The 13,206-nt window shown below is 43.9% G+C and overlaps 1 protein-coding gene across 1 annotated transcript in view; it reads right to left on the bottom strand.

Moving 5' to 3' along the window:
- Positions 1 to 13,206, bottom strand: part of CEP128 (centrosomal protein 128) — a 195,931-nt gene that overhangs the window by 138,347 nt on the left and 44,378 nt on the right. The window contains exon 13 of the mRNA XM_056851842.1: positions 3,371 to 3,721. Within this exon, the coding sequence (XP_056707820.1) occupies positions 3,371 to 3,721 (351 nt within the window). The remainder of the gene's footprint in view (positions 1 to 3,370; positions 3,722 to 13,206) is intronic.

The raw sequence follows: 13,206 nt of genomic DNA, 5'->3' as shown, positions 1-13,206 counted from the left end.
CACCGCTGTATGTCTTTTCGGAGGGGACAGTCTCTGGAGTGTGGGGATGTGTCATTTGGGGTGGTCCAAAGATTATTTTGGGGTGCAGTGTCTGTATGGGCATCTGTCCTGGGTCACCCCACTTGAGAGCCACTGGTACAAGATCCGGACTTTGGACCAGAACCCAGCATGCACCATCTCGAAGGGCACAGTCCCCTGAATGTGGGGGTGTATGATATGTGGTGGTCCAATCCATATTTTGGGGTGCAGAGCTCCAGTTCCTTATTCAAAACCTCTTTGCAATACAGGTTTCTGGGGGGGACCCAAAAAGAAGCCAATGGCACCAGAACCGCTGTTTGGACCGGCCACCGCTGTATGTCTTCTTGGAGGGGACAGTCTCTGGAGTGTGGGGATGTGTCATTTGGGGTGGTCCAAAGATTATTTTGGGGTGCAGTGCCTGTACGGGCATCTGTCCTGGGTCACCCCACTTGGGAGCCGCTGGCACAAGAACCGAACTTTGGACCAGGACCCAGCATGCGCCATCTCGAAGGGCACGGTCCCCTGAATGTGGGGGTGTATGATATGTGGTGGTCCAATCCATATTTTGGGGTGCAGAGCTCCAGTTCCTTATTCAAAACCTTTTTGCAATACAGGTTTCTGGGGGGGACCCAAAAAGAAGCCAATGGCACCAGAACCGCTGTTTGGACCGGCCACCGCTGTATGTCTTCTTGGAGGGGACAGTCTCTGGAGTGTGGGGATGTGTCATTTGGGGTGGTCCAAAGATTATTTTGGGGTGCAGTGCCTGTATGGGCATCTGTCCTGGGTCACCCCACTTGGGAGCCGCTGGCACAAGAACCGAACTTTGGACCAGGACCCAGCATGCGCCATCTCGAAGGGCACGGTCCCCTGAATGTGGGGGTGTATGATATGTGGTGGTCCAATCCATATTTTGGGGTGCAGAGCTCCAGTTCCTTATTCAAAACCTCTTTGCAATACAGGTTTCTGGGGGGGACCCAAAAAGAAGCCAATGGCACCCGAACCGCTGTTTGGACCGGGCACCGCTGTATGTCTTCTTGGAGGGGACAGTCTCTGGAGTGTGGGGATGTGTCATTTGGGGTGGTCCAAACTTATTTTGGGGTGCAGGGTCTGTATGGGCATCTGTCCTGGGGGCACCCCACTTGGGAGCCGCTGGCACAAGAACCGGACTTTGGACCAGGACCCAGCATGCGCCATCTCGAAGGGCACGGTCCCCTGAATGTGGGGGTGTATGATATGTGGTGGTCCAATCCAAATTTTGGGGTGCAGAGCTCCAGTTCCTTATTCAAAACCTTTTTGAAATACAGGTTTCTGGGGGGGGACCCAAAAAGAAGCCAATGGCACCAGAACCGCTGTTTGGACCGGGCACCGCTGTATGTCTTCTTGGAGGGGACAGTCTCTGGAGTGTGGGGATGTGTCATTTGGGGTGGTCCAAAGATTATTTTGGGGTGCAGTGCCTGTACGGGCATCTGTCCTGGGTCACCCCACTTGGGAGCCGCTGGCACAAGAACCGAACTTTGGACCAGGACCCAGCATGCGCCATCTCGAAGGGCACGGTCCCCTGAATGTGGGGGTGTATGATATGTGGTGGTCCAATCCATATTTTGGGGTGCAGAGCTCCAGTTCCTTATTCAAAACCTCTTTGCAATACAGGTTTCTGGGGGGGGGACCCAAAAAGAAGCCAATGGCACCAGAACCGGTGTTTGGACCGGCCACCGCTGTATGTCTTCTTGGAGGGGACAGTCTCTGGAGTGTGGGGATGTGTCATTTGGGGTGGTCCAAAATTATTTTGGGGTGCAGGGTCTGCATGTGCCTTGGTCCTGGGGGCACCTCACTTGGGAGCCGCTGGCACAAGAACCGGACTTTGGACCAGGACCCAGCATATGCCATCTGGAAGGGCACAGTCCCCTGAATGTGGGGGTGTATGATATGTGGTGGTCCAATCCATATCTTGGGGTGCAGAGCTTTTGAAATGTCCTCAAAATCATTCAGGAACTAGGAAATGTGAATAAGGAACTGGGAATAGGGAACGAACTGGGAATAAGGAACCAACTTCAGCCTCCTGGACCCTGGTCCAATCAGATGAATGCACAGAATTCAAATAGATTCATGAAGATGCCTGCTTTCCAGCCACACTTTTATGCATTTGCCACGTTCTGTAAAATGCGATGGAGAGAATTCAAATGATCTGTGTCATCGAGGTCCAGGCAGAACCCAGAAGGCATCACATGAAAGCAGAACATTCTGGAGCTTATGCAGGTCCCAAATTTGATCAGCCACTGAAAAAAGAACATTGGACACTTTCCTGCATGACAATAAAAGGAGCCCTACACGATCAAATCAAGGACTCATCTAATCCAGCTTCCTGTTTCCAACAGCCACAAAGATGCTTCCAGGAAGCCTACAATGCGGAAGGCATGAAGGTGAACAGATTTCCACATCATTTACCACCCAGCAACCAGTAAAATGCCACTGATTATGAAAATATTGTATAACATATTTTATATCCCAGTTTTAGATTTATCCTAATCTGCAAGGCAGCTAACAAAGACAAAATTAAAACAGGCAACATCTGGTTAAAAAACCTACAAAGGACCCAAAACAAAATTATCCAAAAGAAACCACATCAAGTCAAATCAGCCAAATAACCAGAAATCAGTCAAAAAGCAAAGAACATTGCTTTAACCTGATTCCAAAATCCCATCAGGTTTTCTTGGAGAAGGATCACCATATCCTCTGCCCCACTGAAAAAGGCCCTATTCCATCTAGTGACCCACCAAATGTTTTCCTTTACCCTTATGGCCTTAAAGATTATGGCCTTAAAGATCAAAACCAGCATTTTAAAAGCAGGTCCAGAAATAAACTGGCAGACAATGAAGTCAATGTACCTTGCAGCTAGCCCCATTTCATCTGGCAGCTAGGTTCCAAAGCAGCCACAGTTTCCAGACACACTTCTAAGGCAGCCCAATGTAGAGGGTATAGTCTAATGGCCTGAATTACTGTGGCTAGGTCAGCTTTTCTCCAGGAAAGGATGAAGCTGGTGAACCAGACTCAACTGGTAAAATGAACTCCTGGCCATCACCGTTGCTATTTCCATCCCAACACTGTTCCAAAATGTTTGAGGTTCACCTCACCTTTTGCTCAAAGCAAATCCACTGCTGTACAAAACTCCTCGTATCAGCATAATGAAGGTCACCTCTTCTCCCTTGCCCTTCTCCACAAATCTTACCACTAACGAGTTGTTTTTTTAAAGTAACAAACATATAGGTCTAAGCAGCTTGGAACAGAGAGGAAGAAGTATCAAAAATGCCTGGGGGAAGGGGCAAAAGAGAAGGGGAATAAAGAAATCCCATACCAGATTGTTCTTCTCCATCAATTGGGAGTGAATCTCAGTCTGTTTTTCTATTTCGTGTTCCAGTTTTCTACATTTCAGCTTCCAATGTTTAATGGATTCCTGCGCTTTCAGTTTTAACTCCTCCTTCTTCTTTTCGTTATCTAGCCGGAGTGCTTCAGATTGCCTGAATTCCGCAAGATACCTCTCTGCTTCCTTAAGAGACTCTTCCAGTTGCTGAGCCAGCTCAGCCACCTGGTGCTCAGCTGCTCGACGTTCGTTTTCACAGGCCTTGTAGTTGCTCTGGATCTCCTTCAGCTGGCTCAGCATCTTTTGCTGCTGGTTCTCCCTCTTTTCCAAGTCAGATGTCAGAACCTGGCAACCATCACAATATATTAAGAGACTGTAGAAATAGACTAATACATGTAAATTTAAACATGTATGGGAACCAAAAGCCTCCAAGTGCATGGAGAGTGACAGCTGTGACTTCCCAGCTGCTCCTACCGGTAGTTCTGTCAAGATACAATCCCTTGATCCTCTCAGTGAACAGCTGATAAGAGTAATGCCACATACACATCCCTTAAGTTATGTCATCAAGCTTTAGTACCAGCTGTGAAAAACAGGTATCTTCATTGTTCATAGAAAACTTCAGATGGGATGGATTAACCTGACATTTAATCTATCCTTTTCTAACTTTCTATCTTCAGGAAAAAAATAATGTCAGTCCAGTGAAGAACCCTGGCATCTTTAACACAGAGCCTCCTGTATGTGGATGTGAGGGCGATCTGTCACCCCATTGATCGCCAGGGTTGATTCGGCTGATTTGGCTGGCTGGCTGGCTGGCTGGGTATCCCCTACCTCCCTCACCGCTCCATGTGCATCCCTCCCAAAGCTGTGCACTCGGTGGAAGTGGACAACCATCCCAGATAGAAGGAGTGTACCGTTCTTTGGCCAAGGGTATACAATAGCCTCCTGTATGTTACAGATATGCCAACCTCCAACCTCCTGTATGCCAACCAAGTGGGAACAGGGGATCCCCCAAAATTACAGCTCAGACTACACTGATCGATTCCCCTGGAGAATGTTTTTGGAGGATGGACTCAATGGCACTATACCCCACTGAGATCCCTGTCCTCCCCAGGCTCAATCCCCAAATCTTCAGGAGTTTCCCAACCTCGATCTGGCAACCCTACCCCCCATCCCCCACCAACAAGTGTACTAGAAAGTATTGATTTGATGAGTGTTTTAGACTGTCTAGTTGAGTTCAATTCTAAAAAAGGATTTGTGTTAATTAAACATAGTTTGTAAGAGTTATAGATTCAAATTCTGAACCTATAAAATGCAACAATTAATTGACAAAAAATGAGAACTTATTACATTCAAACGTCCACAAATTTTGTAGATGCCACCTTCCAACTCCTTTGCTAGATTATTTCTGTTACAACAGCTATAATTGCTTCCCATCTGGTGATAATATTAAAAGATGCCAACACCATATAATGGCATCTTCAGCCTTTCTGGGTCATTAAAAATAATTATTTCTCTACAAACTGTATGAGAAAAGACCGTGTACATACAAATGTGACTTCCATGTAGTGGTTAATGAAACAAAATTCAAGACTTAAGCAAAGTAGATAAGGTATTGTTAAATTAATTGAAGACATTCATCTTATCATGTAGAGCTTTCAAACTCAATTTTACTAGCACTTAATATTTTCTACCCTACCCCACCATAAAAAACACACACATACCCTTTTATTCAATATATTTACCTTAAAGCATAAGGGTATGTAATCAGTTCATAGGCATCAACTATCTGTCTGTTCAGTATCAGATCAACTCAGTATCAGATCAATCTGTCTGCTCAGTATCCGAGAGCCAGCATGGTGTAGTGGTTAAGAGTGGCGGTTTGGAGCGATGGAATCTAATCTGGAGAACCAGGTTTGATTCCCCACTCCTCCACATGAGCGGCAGATGCTAATCTGGTGAACCGGGTTGGTTTCCCTGCTCCTACACATGAAGCCAGCTGAGTGACCTTGGGCTAGTCACAGTTCTGTTAGAGCTCTCTCAGCCCCACGTACCTCACAGGGTGTCCATTGTGGGGAGGGGAAAGGAAGGTGATTGTAAGCCGGCTTGATTATCCCCTAAGTGGTAGAGAAAGTCAGCATATAAAAACTTATCTTATCTATCTATCTATCTATCTATAAACATATCTTCCTCGGTTTGTATAAAGTACCAAATATCAGAACTATGAGGGCTCTTCTGTACTATGAGTTTCTTGCACTGTCACTTATAGGTTGCGCATGGTATACGATCACAGTTGAAAACTGAGTCCAATATCCTTAAATCAACAGCCTAACATTATGTTAAATTGGGTCCCTCAGTCCTCTGGAATAGCTTTTCATGGGATTGGGGAAACAGCTGTGGGATGAGTTGATTCTCCTTCACCCCTCCATGCATGAACCTATGTAACGCAAGCCCAGGTGGAGGACTGAAATAAAGCCACTGCATTTCCCAAGCAGTAAACACACTACATTTTGTATGTGGGAAAATGTAACCGTTCCCTTAAATAGATCAGAAACGTCTGCTATTGTGCTTGCTGTTGGCTATGTAAGTGTCACCTACACAGTGACTCAAGGCATCACTCCGGACAGCTCATGTAAGGCTCCTCCCTGAGAACCAGCATGGTGTAGTGGTTGAGAGCGGCGGACTCTAATCTGGTGAACCAGGTTGGTTTCCCCACTCCTACACATGAAGCCAGCTGGGTGACCTTGGGTTAGTCACAGTTCTCTCTGAACTTTCTCAGCCCCACCTACCTCACAAGGTGTCTGTGGTGGGAAGAGGAAGGGAAGGAGATTGTAAGCTGGTTTGATTCTCCTTAAAAGATAGAGAAAATTGGCATTTAAAAACCAACTCTTTTTCTATGCCCACACCCATTTGTGAATCTTTTCTTCCCCCTTAAATGAGATTTATTTATGGATAGTTGTGCACTTCTCCATGATACAACACAAATTCTGGAGCACTCATTCGGTTCTATTTCTTACCTAAAGAACCAAAGAATACCATGGTTGCCCCCTCCCAATTACTGAACATTTATGGAGTTTGTCTGATTTCCTGTTCTTCAAAGCCAGCCGTATTTAAATAATACGAAGAGCAAGGTATTCGCACAGCAGCAAGGCTAACACCCCAACCAAGCATTCAAGGACAAGATATTGCAGTACCAACAATACGTCAAGATGATCATACTAAATTAGAAATGTGCTCGTGACATATTTCTTTTTGTAAAGGAAAAAAAGAGGATGACAAACATCGATAGCCACAAAAAAGGACTAGAGGTACTAGAATTCTCAAATGAAAAAAAACTGTGGGAATTCTAAACAAGTATGTGCATAAGTATTTAAACATAGGACACAATATGCCACTGAGCTGCCGTGATTCATACTGAGGAGAGTGTGAGAAGACAGAGAGGGAGACAGAGGGGCACACATGCTTCCCACTGAAGACGTTTGCTCCGCTTGTGAAGAGAGGTTTCACAATGATGCTGGCTGGCTCTCAGCAAGCTTCTTTAATGGGAAGCCTGAAGACCCTTTACTCCCCTCGATGCCTTCTCTCTCGCTCTCTCTACCCTCCTAGTATAAGACAAGAGTATTCTTCAGCATCTCACTCTCAAGTGAGCTGCAGGTCTCATGCCAGGGGGCGCGCCAGATGACAACAGCGAGGGACGTAAAAGGCACATACATTTCCCACCGCAAGGGCCAGCTCTGAGCCAGACAGCATTGCCAATTTAAATTCTTCCTGCAGAGCCGCTCAGCCCTCAACCTGAGCGGGCTCCTACACTGGCAAGCACAATCACCCTTTACTTCCACCTCTGCCTTCTTGTTCTTTTTCACAGCATGAGGCATAGCAGGCTCCTGCAGCTGCTGGCCAGAGCCAAGCAAACAGGATTTACAGAGAAGAGACAGGCATGTCCTTCCCCTGCAGAGCCCGCTGAGCACTTAGCTGGCCAGTGGTGCTGTAGCGTCGGACATCTTTTGAAGCCAGAGTGGTGTAGTGGTTAAGAGCGGTGGACTCTAATCTGGAGAACTGGGTTGGTTTTCCCACTCCTACACATGAAGCCAGCTGGGTGACCTTGGGCTAGTCACACTTCTCTCTAAACTCTCTCAGCCCCACCTACCTCACAGGGTGTCTGTTGTGAGGAGATGAAGGGAAGGAGATTGTAAGCCGGTTTGATTCTCCTTAAAAGGTAGAAAAAAGTCGGCATATAAAAACCAACTCTTCTTCTTCTTAAGGTACCACACATTTGCAAGGTGGCACTAGCATTGCCTTTCAATTTTTTTATTTTTGAACAAACCAGCACAGTCACTGGCAAGTTGTGTGCCCAGGAGCATTTTGGGTCATATAACTAAAACCAATTGCCACAGGTATAACTAGCCTAGTCATGTTTGCTGCTAACACTGTTGTCCTTGGATTTATTTGAGTATTATTTTGAGGGCTCAGGGGTGGTCAAATCGCCAACAAATTCAAAAAACTGGAAAAATACTGGATTCATATTTAGAATCTAAACTTCAGTTGTAAATTTTAGAATAATCTGTTTTTCTTCTCTGGGATGTTTTTTAGATTAATTCAGCCAGGTTGTGTTTCTGGCCACACTTATCCTACAATATACAAACCACACAGCTGGAATATTCTGCAGCGTTGCTGGGAATATATCTGGTGCCTGCTGTTACCCCAAAAATAATACTGTCCACTAATTATTGTTGTTTGTATTCCAAGGCTAAAAGTAAAAAATAAAAAAAAGTATTTTAAGGTTAAGAAAATTCATATTCCATTCCAAAACCAAAAGGTTTTAAGAATGAAAAATAGAATATTGCCTGTCTAACCTATTGGTGATTACAATTTTAAATAATAAATCTTACAAAGACTGACAGGTTAAGTTATAAGATTGCATTAAATGAAATTGGACTGCTAATCCAACATGACCACACATGTCTGGTAATTTCCATGACCAATTTGTCAAAATAACCTGACATTTGACATAACAAATGCCCAGAAAGCTGTTGTAGTCAAAAAAAAGTCTATTCCCTAGACAGAAACTTAATGTTTCTATTCATGTTATATCTCAGTTTGTCAAACAGTTTAAAGCAGCTGACAAGCATTTAAAATATTAGAACTATTTCGAAGGAAACTGAACAAGGTCTGGGTCAACATTTCGGTTTATAGCAGAATTTGCTAATAATTTTATATTTAATGCATTTCATACTAAATATTAGCAAAAATTGTATTACTATAAACAACCACTGATTGAGTACTAATAATGGGCTGGGTCTAATGGCTCCCTTCAGCTAACTGAGAAATCATCTACAACTGGAAGAACACTGCTTCTTCCAAAAGAATTACACCTTTTTAAGTAAAATGATTGAGCAAATTGTCATGGAGCTTGGATCTAGCTAAAAATAGCTAGACTGCTGGCCCTGGCACCATCACAAAGAGCCCACCAACTTTCAGTAAATACTTAAGAATTGCTGGACCAAGAATAAGTAGCCTCAAGTTACTATAACCTTGAGGTAGTTCAGAGACAAGTCTGGTTTCTCTAGAGAGATATGAGATGTGAATTGAATAAGGAATCCACGTGTAAGGAATGTCCAAATAATAATGAAAAGTGACTAATTAAGGTCAGAAGAAAGGTATAAATCATGGTTCACTGGTTTGTGGCCTATAGGAAACTACATGGATGCGACATTTCTGATCATTTTTTATATATCTAGTAGCAAAAACATGTTAATGAGGTATATACATATGTTTAGTCAATTTATCCCAGACTAAACAAGTACGGGTAATAAAGTGTTTGATGTCTATATGAAAATCAATTAATTAAGAATGTGAACCAATTAAGTGGGAAAGCTAAGTGGTGCTAGCTATTATTTTAATATGAAGTAAACTTTTGAAGGGCAGCAGGAAAAGAGGAAGACCCAACAAGAGATGGATTGACTCAATAAAGGAAGCCACAGTCCTCAATTTGCAAGATCTGAGCAAGGCTGTCAAAGATAGGACATTTCGGAGGACACTGATTCATTGGGTTGCCATGAGTCAGAAGTGACTTGACGGCACTTAACACACAAAAACATTTGAAAGCTTTTAATTCAGAGCTCTCATGTTTGTAATTAGATTGCGTATGCATGTCTGTAAGCTGAATTCCGGACTCATGTAAGGGTTCTATTCTATGAAATGTCTATGTACATGCTGATACTTCTATATCTTCTTTTAAGTTAATCAGTGTTAAAGGTATTGTATATGTGTTGTGTGTATGCACAGATAATGTATTGTATGAATGCATGGGTAATTAAAAGCAAAATAGATGTAATGATTTTTAATAGCATTATTGTTGTGCTATATCTGAGAGCCCCTTAACATGGTGAGGGAGTTTATGTATGTGTGAGGGCCATCTGGTTCTGGCTCTTATCTGTTGCCATCTCTACCCCTTTGAACTCGTACAAGCAGTTCGCACCTCCATGTATCTTCCTGAGTCCCCCGCCTCGTCCATCGTGCCCAGGTGCCACCTCTCCTCCCCTGCTGTGCTTTCTGCCTTCACTACCTCGGGCCGAGTCCGGCCTTGAAATGCTGATAGCCCTCACTGTCTCTTCGGGTCTGTTTGATGTTTTGTGCTGCACCACTTTGCCTTGTAACCTCCCATGCCTGGCGTGTGAACTTTCATGCCCTGTAGTAGATAAATACTGTAACCCCGATAAGCTAGTCACTCGCAACTTTGGATCCATGAGACTGTCTTCTCTATCTGAAGCCTTCAATAAATCTTTTGTTTCTGCATTCGAGTCTGAGCAATTGATTTGGCGAGGTTTGCCCAGCTAGGTTGGGGACTCTCACAGTATGTCAGCAAAACTGAGAGCAATGCCATAAAGAGTTTAGACTCTGTCAAGATTTCCTTGTATTTCCCTCTATTCCAGCAGCCTCTCCCATGCTTCAGAAAGATCATTCCCGGCATCACATGACTGGTGTGGAGCAATAGCTGCATGAATCGGAGTACTACAATGAGAAGAGTCAAAGGGGTGAAATCACTCCTGTTGTGTCTTCCACAAGCACAGCTCCACCAACAGAGCAGAGAGAGGAGGGCAGTGGCACCCCTTCCCCTTCTTCACTGCAACCCCCCCAGCCCCATGGTTATTCTTCCATGAGGGTCTTGTAAGACCAGGAATGGTCTTTCCAGGAATCAGAAGGGGCTGCAGGAACAGAAAGGACCACAGGGAAGCTCACATGGACACGTGAAGCTGACTTATACTGAATCAGACCCTGAATCAGACCATCAAGATCTGAGCAGCAGTCTCCAGGGTCTCAGTCTTTCATATCACCTGCTACCTGGTCCATTCAACTGGAAATGCTGGGGATTGAACCTGGGACTTTCTGAACGCAAAGCAGATGCTCTACCACTGAGCCACAGCCAACTCCATGCTCCTTCCATGCACCTATGATTGGATACAGAACACTGATGTAGTGTCCTTGGAGTAGGAGCAAATATACATAACCTGATACTATTTTCCACAGAAGTTAAGTGCCTAACCAAGCAGGATGACTTGCAAATAGATTCAAGGTTCATAAGATGACAAAACACAACCTGTACAAATGATGTTCCATCATGTTTGTCTTTTAGGCCATCGTCCACTGGTCCCATACAGAGATTTTGGGAGCAATCCTAAGCAGGTCTGCTCAGGAGTAAATCCCATTGTATTGCCAATGCTTTGGCCTTCTGGAGCACTCCATCGGCTCACATGCATCTTTCCTAAACTCTTCCCTGGTTAGCATTAACTGCGATGCCACTTTATATAAACACATGAAGCTGCCTTATACTGAACCAGACCCTTGGTCCATCAAAGTCAGTATTGTCTACTCAGACCGGCAGCGGCTCTCCAGGGTCTCAGGCTGAGGTCTTTCACATCACCTACCTGCCTAGTCCCCTTTAACTGGAGATGCCGGGGATTGAACCTAGGACCGTCTGCATGCCAAGCAGAGGCTCTACCACTGAGCCACACACCCCCATTTGCACTAGTATATTTGCACTAGTATACCCACAGTTACTGCTACCCCTAGTTAATTAAAAAAAATTAAAAACCACTTCTAATACTGGTTTCAATAGTGTTGTAGTTCATGCTAACCGGAGAAGAGAAGGAGGAATTAGAATGGGGGAAAGCAAATCATGGTTTCTTTACATATTTATACCTTGTTTTTCTTCCCCATCGGGACCCAAAGTGGCTTACAACGTTATTCTCTTCCCTTCCATTTTATCCACACAACAACCCTGTGAGGTAGGTTAGGCTGAGAGAGACTGACAGTGCAATCCTAAAGGGAGTGTCTCCAGTCTAAGCCCATTGATTTCAAAGGGCTTAGACTGGAGTAATGCTGCATAGGATTGTGCTGCGAGCGACCAGAATCATCCAGCAAACTTCCATGGCAGAATGGGGATTCAAGCCTCCGAAGATGCAAGTCAGACACTCTAACCACTCCACCACAAAGACAATCCGGCAGACTTACACATGAGCCAGACATCTATTAGTACCTTAGCAACACAGATAACCACTTTGTAGTGATGCACAATTATGCAATCTGTCATGCAATTACCACCTCCTTCGTTTAATTTGAAACTTTATACTTCATCTCACTCTTAAAACTTCTTCAAATTATGTAAAGATTCAACTATGAGATTATTTTCAGTTCAGTTGACTCTGATACGATGGGAGGCAAAAACAAATTAAATCAGCCACAGCCATTGATGGGGGGATATTTGGAATTCTTATGAATACAAATAACCTATGAAGGTTAATGAGGTTCAACATGAGTTTAAAAGAACAAAATGAATGTACTTTGTATGTACAGTACACCGTCCAATTTCAGGTTTACGTAACTTTGGAAAGGTACATTAGTACAAGCTAAATTAGCTTTTTCATTGTCAACTGTAAAATATCTATTTCCCCACCCCCACCCCCTCAAGAGTGCTTTGGATTACATTAGGTGAGACAAAGTTGGTATGTCCTCAAAAGTATCAATGTTTGTTTTTGTAAGAAAGGAAAGCAGAATGAACACAGCATGGTGCGTAAAGGGTGTGACTAGACATAGGAAGATCCGAGTCCAAATGTCCACTTGGCCGTGGGTGACCTTGGACCAGTCAGTCTGCCAGCCCAGCCTCCCTCACAGGGCTGTTGTGAGGATAAAACAAGATGAGTGAAGCATGAACATCACTGAGTTCCTCAGAGAAAAGAGTGGGATCAAAATGTAATAAATAGGCAAACAAAATGTGTAAGCGCCTGACCTCTTTCTGTAAAAGAACAACAAAAGAAAACCTTGCACCCAACACTGTGCATACAGCAAGCATGCATGCCTCACTATGGTTAGCCTTAGCTTCCATCTTTGGAAGTGTACAGCGTCAATCGTCTGCTCCCTGGGACAATCACGACCATAACATTTGTAGCATCTCAACAGCATCTGCAATCCAGCCCTAATGAAAATGAGATGGACAGCCATAATCAATGAGACTTTTTCTGTGTTTTCACATGCAGAACTCCCTTTCAGAAGCCAGTCTTTTGAGTTTTACACAGCAGGGATATTAGTTTAGGCATTTAGCAATAATTTGTGCTTATTTGATGCTTTAACTAGTTGTTGACTGTAGTAAACACTTTCTGGATTTTAGTTTTATTTATTTACTTTATAGTCTTGTCTTTCTCACAGAAACTTAAAGTAGATTACACAGTATAAGTCAATGCAGTCAATAGGATGAGACATCTAATAAGCCATGCAGTATGTATTTGTATTGTGGCATTTCATTAACCAACTTAGGAACCTTGGTTTGGAGACCATAC

This window comes from Euleptes europaea, chromosome 6 (genome assembly GCF_029931775.1).
Source record: "Euleptes europaea isolate rEulEur1 chromosome 6, rEulEur1.hap1, whole genome shotgun sequence".
In the NCBI taxonomy this organism is placed as follows: domain Eukaryota; kingdom Metazoa; phylum Chordata; class Lepidosauria; order Squamata; family Sphaerodactylidae; genus Euleptes; species Euleptes europaea.
The sequence above is the reverse complement of the archived record's forward strand: the minus strand, read 5'-3'. Positions and strand labels throughout refer to the sequence as shown.